At 39.7% G+C, this 12,337-nt stretch overlaps 1 protein-coding gene across 6 annotated transcripts in view; it reads left to right on the plus strand.

The window, feature by feature from the left end:
• The window catches only part of LOC144521381 (uncharacterized), a 79,971-nt gene extending 68,155 nt beyond the window's left edge, over window positions 1-11,816 (plus strand). For 3 of the 6 annotated variants that reach the window (XM_078255941.1, XM_078255936.1, XM_078255937.1), the window contains 3 exons: window positions 3,010-3,167; window positions 3,282-3,453; window positions 10,065-11,816. In XM_078255941.1, coding sequence (XP_078112067.1) covers window positions 3,010-3,167; window positions 3,282-3,453; window positions 10,065-11,096 — 1,362 coding nt within the window. In that variant the 3' untranslated portion in view covers window positions 11,097-11,816. Of the gene's footprint in view, window positions 1-969; window positions 1,464-3,009; window positions 3,168-3,281; window positions 3,454-10,064 lie in introns of those variants that run through there. The other 3 variants (XM_078255938.1, XM_078255939.1, XM_078255940.1) reach the window with 2 other exon arrangements.
• The last annotated feature ends 521 nt before the right edge of the window (window positions 11,817-12,337 follow it).

A 12,337-nucleotide genomic window follows, 5' to 3' on the forward strand; every position in this document is an offset into this window, starting at 1 on the left:
TAATAGCAGGGAAAACCCTGCATTTAGCTAATAAGCATTCAGCCCACCTATTTCTTGTACCTCCCCACCCTAATATAGCAGGCTAGAACCGGCCCTGGTGTTGAGCCTAAAGCAGCCTTTAGAAACTTCAACAGGTTTGTGGTGAACCGTGGGCTTCGTCTTAGAGCTACGCTTCCTTCGGACTAACAACAGAAGATTGTTAACTACTAACAAAAACTCAGATATATTTAGTAAAGTCACTGAAGACAAACAAAATCAACATATCTTTAAATTTCCTTAAATCCAAATCCTTCTTAAAATTGTTGCTGAATAATTTTCAGTGTTGGATTTTGCCACGTTTAATGGAATTGTAGATGCTACATTGTACAAATATTCACACTGTGTTCCAGCTTTACCTCAAGGTGTTCTGGAAGTGATTGTTGGTGAAGAGGAGCAGCAGGAGTGTAGCGCCACTGGACTAAAACAGTTCATTTTATTATGTGGTGCTGACATTTTTTCTCAGGTATTTGGAGAAACCAACAAAAATCTGTATATTCTCAAATAGTATGGTCTTAGCCACTATTAGTTGTTGTTTCCCGACAGAGTGAAGAAAATATTCAGATAGATAAAAATCAGTTTAAAGAGGTTTCATTTTGCCTAAAAACCTACAACCTAAAGTGCCTGTATTTGCAAAATCACCCATCAATGATATTATTGCACAGCTCATAAAGAATTTGTGCTGAGTATGCAGGTTAACAGTCTGGCAGATGCATACAGTAACTCTACCTCTAACTTGAGAGAGTTGTGTGTTTAGATAGATAGATAGATAAATAGATAGATAGATAGATAGATAGATAGATAGATAGATAGATAGAAAAGTGGCCTGATTTTATATGATAACAATCAGTCTAATATAAACATAAACATTAACTTCACCTTTAGACGGACAACAAAAACAGTTGACATCTTACATTTACACTCCAAGATTAAACCTTCGGTCTTCTGTTTGACACTTTAAAAGAAAAAGGGAAAAGAACAGAACAGCTTTAATTTGGTTCTTTGTTTTCTCAGAGCTCTGAAAATGCATTTAAATATTTGTCTTCAAACGTGTATGTTAATCATATCTTCCTGTTCTTTTCTTCAAATTAGCCTGAAACACGTCCGGACTTTTATTTTGAAGCTCAGCAACTAATCTGCACCGGAAGCTATAGTCTTCACTGCGGCTACCTTCACACTTTGAACAAGATGGGGTTTAGCAGAAATACGTGTTAGCAGAGTCTCTCTGTTGTGTTGAGAAAGAGTGAAAATGTGTAAAGTCCAGATGCTGAGAGCGTTGGTGAAGCACTACTAACTGTGGCTGCTTAAGAGATATTTGGGATGTTTGAAAGAACGATAGCAGAGTACGAGGAGGAACTTTGAGAACGAGCGACAACGGGAACTACTGGACGCTGTTTTCAACCCTCAGCTTCGGTTCCACAGAGCAGGTTTGTTCATTAAACCTTCAGTTGATCTTTCTCTCCTTCCTGTCATCTGTTCTCTCAGCAACGATAAGACGATAGGACGTATGTAAATAAGCATTTGTTCATAAGCTCTATTTAAATCTAAGCTCTTTAAAAGGCCGTCGCTAAAACCACCAGACTCCATGTAAATAATCAGTAATTTTATCATCGTAAAACACACTGCATTCAAAGTGGACAGAAACACAATAAAACTATCAAAAGCGGTCTTGGTTGGTCTTTCCACCAACAATCACCACTCTGGTTTGGTTGAAATAAACTCTTAATTTACACATTTACAAAATATGGAAATATGCTGGCTCGATACACGCTCAAATTACTGATTATTTACATGGAGCCTGGTGATTTTTTCAGGGCTCTTTTCTAGATGAACAAAGGTTCTTATTTAATAGGTATTCCCTTAGGACTGTATAGGTGATGGTTACATAGTAGTGATGTCCGCCTTGGAACACAACAGCACAGTATTGTAACCACTGTGTGTGTGTGTGTGTGTGTGTGTGTGTGTGTGTGTGCGCGCGCGCGCGTGTGCGTGCGTGAGTGCGTGCAAGTGTTTGGCAGGTGCTTGTGTGCTTTTTGGTCGCTGGTCGAGGAGCTGACCCCGCGACCAGCAGATGTGATGTGCCTCACTCAGCATCCAGGATTTGAGGCATGCTGCCTGAATCAGTTTGTGCTGAAGATAGCATACACACATTTTTATAATCTGCGCTATCTACTCGTCTCTCGTTACTCTCCCTCTCTCGTCACTCTCAAGGGTCTCAAAGTGCGGGCTTTGGTCTGTCGTCTCCCCAAGGTGACATAATGCAATGCATTGTGGGGGAAAGGAGAATCATTGCAAACTGCTGTAAAATAGTACCTACTTTTTTGTATTATACCGTTTTGTGATACCCAACAACATCAAATACAATGGATAACAGTTTAAATGTTTATTACCAACAAGCAAATTGCGCAAGTTAACTGTTGACACAATACGGTAAAGTGAGCTATTTAAATTAGCTGCATACATAGCTAAACGTCATTAGCTCTTACCAGTGTATCACCCTGTGTAATATTACTTTGTCCACAGCAATCCTGCCACAATCGGTCCCAAAACATCCCAGTTAGATATAAAATGGCGTAACGTTAAACATATTCTTTGTAAGTCTTTACAATTATTCCCCGAAAGAACCAACCAGGCCTGCCTTGTTGCACGATCAAAACAAGGCGAGGAACATCTGGCGATTTTCCTGTAAATGAACTGTCATTGGTTGAGGCTACTGTGCATGTAGCTTGTAGCTCCAGTTAATGACTTTTGTGGCTTACATTTTAGTAGTTATTTCAGTTTTAATGCAGGAGATACTTCACAGTCTGAAGTCCTATGGATTAGTTACCTCATCAGCCCTTGCATTTTCTCTATTCAAACAGAACATTTTAATATAGTAAAATGTGGTAAACTATAATTCACTCACACCTCCCATTAGTTATTCTAACCCTTGTTTCATTAGCTCTGCATGTTTCCCCCTTGGGTCTACCAAAGGCGTCCTCAGCAGACGTCAAGCTGGCGACCGTAGCAGGAAAGAAGGGCAAGAAGGCAGAGGAGGAAGAAGAGGAGGAGTATGTGGTGGAGAAGGTTTTGGACCGCAGAGTGGTGAAGGGAAGAGTAGAATTTCTGCTGAAATGGAAGGGGTTCTCAGAGTAAGTATGAGTCTATAATTTTAATACTTGGTGTTCTTGGTCTTGAGAGTGAGAATGTATTGCCTAAAAACAAAGCCTGATGAGATTTTCTTCTGTCTGCACTCACCTTTCCAGTGAGGATAACACATGGGAGCCGCAAGACAACCTGGACTGCCCCGACCTTATCGCCAAGTACATGCAGAAAAACAACAACAAGAAGGAGGAGAAAAAGAAGGAGGGCAAGAGGACAGTTGTCAGTGAGGCCTCGGGAGACTCAGAGGAGCGAGGGAGCAAGAGAAAGAAGGAGGTGAGTGAAGGAAAGAGGTTATTCCAGACTGAAGAGTCCCAGAAATCTAATCTCAATATTAATGAATGCACACAGAGGGTTTCACAAATGTCTTTTTAGGATTTATATTTAAATGACTCTCGACATTGCAATATGCACATGCATGCAAAATAGTAGGGGTGCAATGGATCACCAAAGTTCAGTTTGGATCACAGTTTTGAGTCACAGATCGGATCAAGTTTTCGGATCAGCGCAAAAAAGGGAGGAATTTAATGATTTATTAAGAATGTAATGATAAAATAACAACAATAACTTATTTCACTAGAAATGTTTTTGTTAAACGACAAAAACGGATGAGAAAAGGGTAATTTACAATAACATTGAATGCACCACGAAGTTTACCCGTTTCAAGTAAACGCAACATTTAGTCCCGTCTGTGTTGTTTTGCCAATACACAGTGACCATAGAGCTAGTTTGTGTCTTTTAGCTCATAGCTTTAGCTGCAGACTGTTGTACGTCCTGCTGTTGGAATCCTCTACAGTGAAATACAGTCACACTTTTACACCATTTAGCTGTCAGCATTTAAACCGTGTTTAATCCAGCTACTTTCTCACGGTGATATTACCTGCTACCAAGTTTACCGCTAGTGTTCAGGGATGCAAACTGCGCGCCTTTCGGCGCCTCATGCTATTTTCACGTCAGTTTGGGTGACTTTTGTGAATCATGCAGATCCAAAGAGTTTTTTTTTTAAGGGGGGGGTCTGAGAGGGTCTGATTATAATTTCCTCAACACTAATTCTGGATTGCCTCCACCAATCAAGTAAATAGGAAATAAGCAATCAGAACACTGTATGCCAAAACAGCAGTATGCACGCAAGCATGACCCACTAGTGTTTCTTCTTGTTGCGGAGCATTTCTTGACAGTTGTCGACACTTTTTGACTGGCGAGATGGCAGTGACCGGAAACACCAACAGCTAAAGTAGGTCGTCGCCAAAAACGAGAATACGGTAAATCTTAAAAGTGACGCTTCCGTCCTAATTATGCTTTTAAACGAACGTTTGACTTGGGTACATTCACAAAAACACCCATAGGTTGCATTTTGGCGAGAGTTACATTTTAATGCTAGATTAGGGCTTGTGCTAGTTTGAGGCTAGCAGCTTGCTGACCTCAGAACATACCGGTACTACTCTGACTCAGAGAGCCTCTCTCTCTCTCAGTAATGTGTCTGTAGTCCCGGCTTTTTCACTGATGCCACAAGAAGCGTTTAAATGTGAGTGACAAACTGCGTTATTTTCAAATGGTGCATGCCCATGGATTTACTATGGTTAACATCTAGAAATATTGCCCTTGACTTTGCTTGCTGTTGGTTAGCTAGCATTGCGTCAAGCATTACTTCTCATAACTTTTTTGTCCGTATCCGTGTCCTCGATTTTCTCATAGTAACGTTTTGTTAACACAATCCCACTTTACCATATCTTAAAGTGGCCATATTATGCTCATTTTCAGGTTCATAATTGTAATTTGAGATTGTATTAGAATAGGTTTACATGGTTTAATTTTCAAAAAACACCATATTTTTGTTGTACTGCGCATTGCTACAGCGCCTCTTTTCACCCTGTGTTCATGTCTCTGTTTTAGCTACAGAGTGAGACCTCTCAACTTCTGTAACATCTTTATTGTCAGTCGCACATGTGCAGTAGCTAGGTAAGGACTACATGAGCTAGCTAGCTGTTTCTCCAACTTCGGCCTGTACAAGGCAGGATTAGCTGGGAGACTTCTTCTAAATGGGGGGCACACTTCCAACTTTGCGTGGAATACCTGCAGAACAGGGACATGTAAGTAGTTCTATACAATTTATTTTGTAGATTAGGGTGAATTCGTGTGTGTTGTAGTAGTGTTTTGCCATTGACAACGAGCTAGCACGCTAACAGTTAGCCCCCTAGGCCCCTCGTCTCGGCTAGTTACGTAGAAAGCTGTGCAGATTTTGAACAGCTCACCCGGAGACTGAAGGCAGGACATCTTCAGAAACCCGTATCTCACTCAAAACAGCATGGATGTTTTGTTTTTTTTCAAAGTTTGTATGCGTGTGGAAGCACCAGAGTAGCCGAGAAATATTGCAGCATATAAACAAGATTTTGTGAAAAGGGGCAGAGTGAACTATTTGTACTCCGTTATGATACAGTTTTGCTAAAATATTCAACTCTGTATTAATTTGCAGAATGAGGGAAATTGAGGAAAGTGAGGCACTTCTTGTGCAACAGATGGATAGAGACTGTAAAAGCAGTTGGAAATGGTCTTGGCTGAAACTTGAAACTACAATCAAGGTCCATGCAGTCAAACACACATTCATACTGTCTGACCTTTTTAAGAAAATTGAAAAAAAGGGTTGTGCTAAATGCATTCTCTGTATGAATGGAATTAACTACCGTAGCAGAGGGGTGCATGCCCTGTTTGCACACTGTCAGAAATCCATATGTGTGTATAACACGTAGTTCAATAAGAGTTTATGTTTTGGAATAAAATATGAAATTGAATATTCCAAATTAGTGTTATTGGTGTTAAATATTGGTGTATTTTGATTTTCAGAATTTCATTTTACCCTATGTGCCTATAGGGGGGGCCGGGGATGGCAGAGGTTGGTGGCAATGTAAGTGTCTGGATACTTGCCGCAGGGCGAGGGCTTCGATTACCTCTCTATTTTTTGACCATACATGTGGTGTTAACTACCGTCACACGCAGCGATGCTTCTGTTGCCTTTAACGTCTGTTTCGGAGCATCAGAGAGCATCGCAGGTGTTTTTAAGTGGCAATGAAATCTGCGTTGCTGTTCCGTCCAGTAGATACCGCTCGTTTAGGCCCCGGTGCCTTGTTAGCACTGGATTTTACCATGCACCGTTCACATGAACAGAAAATTGCGTTGCCTGTATCTTTTCATGGCAACCCTCATAGCGATTTCACAGCGACAGTTTCACACTAATATTATGGTTAAACTTTGCAATTGATCCGTGGTTCACATTAGGGCTGCACGATATGAGGAAAATATGCGATAATGTTGTTGAAAATCGCGATAACGATATTAACAGATAAACATATTAAAGTGAACTCAGTTCTGCTGCTTTCAGTATTCTGCTAAAATACAACAAATTGTTTAATTTAAAACAAATACAAGGAAATCATTCACAACGTTCTTTCATTGAACATATTTAACATTATATTGACTATAAATGGCACCACTAAAAAGAATGACAGTTACATTTTAGTCAGTTTTCTACTGATGTTTTCTTTCAACGAACAGAAAAAATCTGTTTTGAGTCATTGCGATATGCCGCAGCCTTTCGCAATGACGATATTTTTAGGCTGCTTACGCATTCAGGCGGTCCACGATTGTCTGCCACGCTTTCTCTCGCTGTTTCATTACAGCGGCCGTGTTTCTTCTTTACAAATAATGTGTTTCACTTCATCAAACTTCCATAAGAAGCTGCTGCTCACTCTGTGTAAAGTGTGCACAACGCGTATTCTCCATTTTAGCATCAGTAAATCTGTGATGGACCTGTTCTGTTGAAGAAAGCCGTGAACGCGCATCTATCCAAATTACTTCAGCCTGTCTCGACCTAGTCGCTCCTCCTCAGCCTGGCATGGCTCGACCTAGTCACTCCTCCTCAGCCTTTTAAAGATAACTTTAATGAAGAAATGAGACTGGAAAAATAGTCATTCAATCAAAAGTCACAAAATGACAACCGAGCACTGAAAGGTTTTGCCACAACCTTAAAAACTGCTAAAAGCTTCTCTCCTGTATAACTAACAGTTACACAGTTACTTATTCCATATGTATGATAGTCTTTTCACTCAGAGAACCAAGGTTAAACATAACTAAGTGTTTTCTGGCAGTAGTTGAGACCAAATATTTTGTACTTGAATTTGTCATTGTACAGTAGACAGAGAGAAATAAAGGTTATTTTATTATTGTTTCACATTGATTACGTTCTAAAGCACAAATAAATTACCATCAAACACTCAACAGATGATTTTTCTGAAGACAGATGCTCTTTTCTCCTCCTCTGCATTTTATTAATTGCAGCACTAAACACGAAAGTAGGCTAATCTAGTATCGATTTATGACCATTATAGGACGAAGGGAGAACATTTCTCTTTGTTTCATATCATTAAAAGTAAAGTTTGGTTTTGCTGTCTGCTTCCCAATTCATTTTAACAGAGAAAGAGAGTCTGCTCAAGACAGTGCCACAGTGAACTACATGCTGCAGACGCGTTTCTCATCCAAGAGAGAGGGAGGGAGAGAGAGAGAGAGAGAGAGAGAGAGAGTACTCTCTAATGTTCTAACGCTGGGTTTTACATGCAGCTTTATTCTTCCGCTCTTTAAAATTAAACTCGGAGTCAGTCTTTGGAGAACAGGCGGGGGATTTTCTATGCTAATTCCAAGGCTGCTGCTCTGCACTTGTGTTGTGTATTGATATCGCAAGACACATTTCATCTCGAGAGATCTCGTGGGGACAAGATCTCGTCGCAACCCTACCCATCAGTCACAGTTTTTAACACAATGTTTCACATGTAGCCAATAGGGCTGTGTATTGGCAAGAATCTAGCGATACGATACGTATCACGATACATGGGTTACGATTCAATATATTGCAATATATTTCGATACTGTGCGTAAGGCGATATATTGGGATAGTATAATTTTAGAAAAACTAATATTTAAAAAAAGACATGATGTGCATAAAAGTCAAAGAAGTTTACTTTAGGTAAACAATTCATTACACAGAAAATCAAACTGCCAGTTTGGGATTGTGGTTCACAGGTTCTTGGTGAGCAAACTTGTATATGCTAAAGTAGGCCAAAGTTCAGAAATAGCTACATTGTTAGCTTCTAGCAAAAAGTCAGGCACTGCTAGGCACTGTTAGGCGAGGACACTAGTGGTGCGTCTCAGCATAGCCATCTAGCGGTGGGGGTTTAAACACAACATAAACGTGAACCACTGTCTTACATGAATATTTTTGCACATAAAAAAAACTCCACACTACTACGTCTTGGTTTTAAAATTAATATCTCTTGCTACGTTTACACCTCATGTCCACACTACAGATCGATGGCTTCCATAGTAACATGTCTGAAACCAGAGGTGTCAAAAGTATTTACATTCATTACTCAGGTAGAAGTATAGATACTTGGGTTTAAAAAGACTTCTGTAGAAGTTGAAGTATCAACTCAAGCTTTTTACTCAAGTAAAAGTACTGGTTTCAAAACTACTTAAAGTATAAAAGTAAAAGTAATGTAAGGGGAAAAAAATGGCATTAAGGACAAAAGCTAGGCCGTGCCACAGGGCCCTATAGTGCACTACCCTACCTCCACAAAAAAACATTTTTCTAAATGCCATAATGACTATAACGCTATATTAAAATGTTAATGTTGAAAAGTTTGGGATGCACCTGTTTCAGCCGCATTTATGCCCATTGAAAATTAACGTGTTTTAGTACAATGCAAATGCATTAAAGAACCATATGTGTACTACTGAGCATTTACTTGTGTTTCGTGGAGCAGATGATATGATGACTAGTTGCCTATAAGTATTGTAATGGTGCAAACATAAAACTTCAGAGGCATGTTATCAATAGCCTTTATTGGAATGTAAATGTACATCCAAGCTTACCTGCAGGAATCTGTGAGGGCAACGGATGTAAGATAACCAAACTGGACAAGAAAATTGCCGTTGCTTGTTTGGGACATTTCGCTGGAGTTCTCTTTGAGTCTCTGCCACGGACATCTTTGTACTAGGCTACATACGTCTGCTATTTCCTTGCTGGAGTGTGACGTGATTTGTGTCATGTGCAGGTGCAATGGATCACGTACAAACCAACAGGTTGTCGGAATGGTATATGTTTATACTTCTCATCCAACCACAATCAAATTAACCCTATCCAGATGGCGCGATTTATCTGGATAGGTTTTTGTTTTTTTTGGTGGTTTTTTGAACGATGACAAGCCAGAATGAAAACAAGCCGAACTGAAATAGGAGTAACAAGGCTATTTTTAAAATGTAAGGAAGAGAAAGTAGAGATAATTGCGGCAAAATGTAAGTAGTATAAGTAAATTGTCTGCTGTAAAATAATTACTCCAGTAAAGTATAGACACCCAAAATTTAACTTTAATTTAAAAGTAAGGTAACGAAGTAATTGTACTTGACACCTCTGTCTGCAACCAGAACAACTTTACCTTTATTTTGACATCAAACTAATGTATGTATTTCAAAAGGTTTGAATGGGATTTAAAGAATGAAAAATACCCATGTATAAAAATGTTATTTTAAAGTTGTCATGAAATTTCTAACTGAAAGTAAAACTGAAGAGTGTGCAAATGATTTAGTGTTCAACATTGTACTCATTCACTTGAATGGGGAGACTTGCCTGAAAAAATTTGAATATTTCGGGAACTTATACAAGTTATGAAGAGTACATTTGCTTCCATAATAACATGTCTGCAACCGGCACACATTTTCCTTCATTTTGTCATAAATGATTGTATGAAGAGTGAAATTTAGGTGAGTAAGAGCAAGTCCAGGGTTTAAAGAAGGTTGATCACTAACTCTCTCTCTCTCTCTCCGTTTGTCTGTTGCTATAGAAACGGAGAGGAGGAGAGGGACCCAAATGCCACCACTGTCATCACTGTGACAAATCCTTCACATCTGGATATTTAAAGATTCATCAGAGAGTTCACAATGGACAGAATCTACACAGCTGTGATCAATGTGGGGCAGCGATCACACGACAGAGTACCCTAAAAAGACATCAACGCATTCACATTGGAGAGAAGCTGTACAGCTGTGATCAATGTGGGGCAGCTTTCACACAACAGAGTACCCTAAAAAGACATCAACGCATTCACACTGGAGAGAAGCCGTACAGCTGTGATCAATGTGCGGCAGCTTTCACACAACAGAGTACCCTAAAAAGACATCAACGCATTCACACTGGAGAGAAGCCGTACAGTTGTGATCAATGTGGGGCAGCTTTCACTCTACAGGGTACCCTAAAAAACCATCAACGCATTCACACTGGAGAGAAGCCGTACAGTTGTGATCAATGTGGGGCAGCTTTCACACAACAGAGTACCCTAAAAACACATCAACGCATTCACACTGGAGAAAGGCCGTACAGCTGTGATCAATGTGGGGCAGCTTTCACACTACAGAGTACCCTAAAAACACATCAACGCATTCACACTGGAGAAAAGCCGTACATCTGTGATCAATGTGGGGCAGCTTTCACACTACAGAGTACCCTAAAAACACACCAACGCATTCACACTGGAGAAAAGCCGTACAGCTGTGATCAATGTGGGAAAACATTTTCTCAGAGTAGTAGTCTAGAAAACCACCGACATGTTCACACTGGAGACAAGCCGTACTGGTGTGAACAATGTGGGGAAACATTTTCTGAGAGTGGCCGACTTAAAAAACATCAACGCATTCACACTGGAGATAAACCTTACAGCTGTGATTTTTGTGGTAAAACCTTTTCTAGGAGTGGTAGCCTAGAAAGCCACCGACGTGTTCACACTGGAGAGAAGCCGTACTGGTGTGAACAATGTGGGAAAACTTTTTCTGAGAGTGGTAACCTTAAAAAACACCAGCTCATTCATATCATGTCCTGATAGCTGTGTTGTTATATTCTCATCTTCTCTCCACATTGAAGCAGTAACTTTATCTTCTGAACAGCATGTATGTTATCCTGGCTAAGACTACACATTACGCTCCCCCTATTTGAAGGAATAGCCCTGTTAGTGGGTCAGATGATGTTTCTCCTGTACTGAGAATGATTTATTACAGATTTGTTCCCATAATTGTTTTAGTCTGACTTATAAGTCATCCCAGGCACTGAAAGCGTGAGAAACCTATAGTTTACTGAATGATTATTTTTCTGGCATGCTTTAGCATTTTTGAGAGGCTTGGGATTCTGGAAATCTCATGGCATATTGCATATTTTCTTCATATCCCGTGGCTCTAGCTGGTATAATGTTATGTTTTATCTGTTTTCAATTAATAAGTAAAGGAACATATGAAAACTAAAGATTACAGAAAAAATGCAGTGTGAATGTTGGGTGCACATTCATATGTTGAGACACTAGTTTTAGGGGTGCTGGTCTTTTTGTGTTTTGATTTAAAGTAGGACTTAATGGGTAGGTTTTGTTTTTTGTTTTGTTTATTGTTTAGTAGTTTAGTTCTTTTTAAAGATTCCTCCTTTTGTTATATTTGTTTCTTTGTTTTAACCAGCATCCACTTGCTCTTTCTTTCCTTAGTAGTTTGTGCACCTGTGAATCTGTCAATTATGCTTTACATTTTTATGTTAATAAATAACTTTAGTCTACCAACAACATCTGGTTTTATGTTGCTTCCCTTTACCCTCTGAGCTGGGTCGTAACCTACAGAGCTCGTATCAGTGACAGTTGGTACTTGAGTTACCCGAGAATAGGGGGCTTTGAACTGGTGCAGGGCACCGCGACCTGCCGGTCGTTTCGGCAGACATTACGCGACGTTATGCGGCGGCGACGATTGGGTTTAGGCAGCCAAACGATCTTATCTTATTTGTGTTAGATTAACAAGTAAAGGAACATATGGAAGTTAGAAAAAAAATTGCGGTGTGAATGCTAGATGCTAAAAGGCTGACGGTACACTTCATTGCTGGCTTGAATGTGAAAGAATGTTAGAAATATCGAATCACATTTTTCGACATCACAATAATCTGACAGTAAACACGTTTCGCACGCACGCACTCGCGCGCACACACACACACACAGACAGTTTAGTTGAGCCAAATAACATTTTTAAGCGTTACTCAAGTACTGTCGAGGTAATTGTACTTTACTTGAGTATTAAATAATGTACATTTTAATAA

This window comes from Sander vitreus, chromosome 7 (genome assembly GCF_031162955.1).
Source record: "Sander vitreus isolate 19-12246 chromosome 7, sanVit1, whole genome shotgun sequence".
Classification (NCBI taxonomy): Eukaryota; Metazoa; Chordata; class Actinopteri; order Perciformes; family Percidae; genus Sander; species Sander vitreus.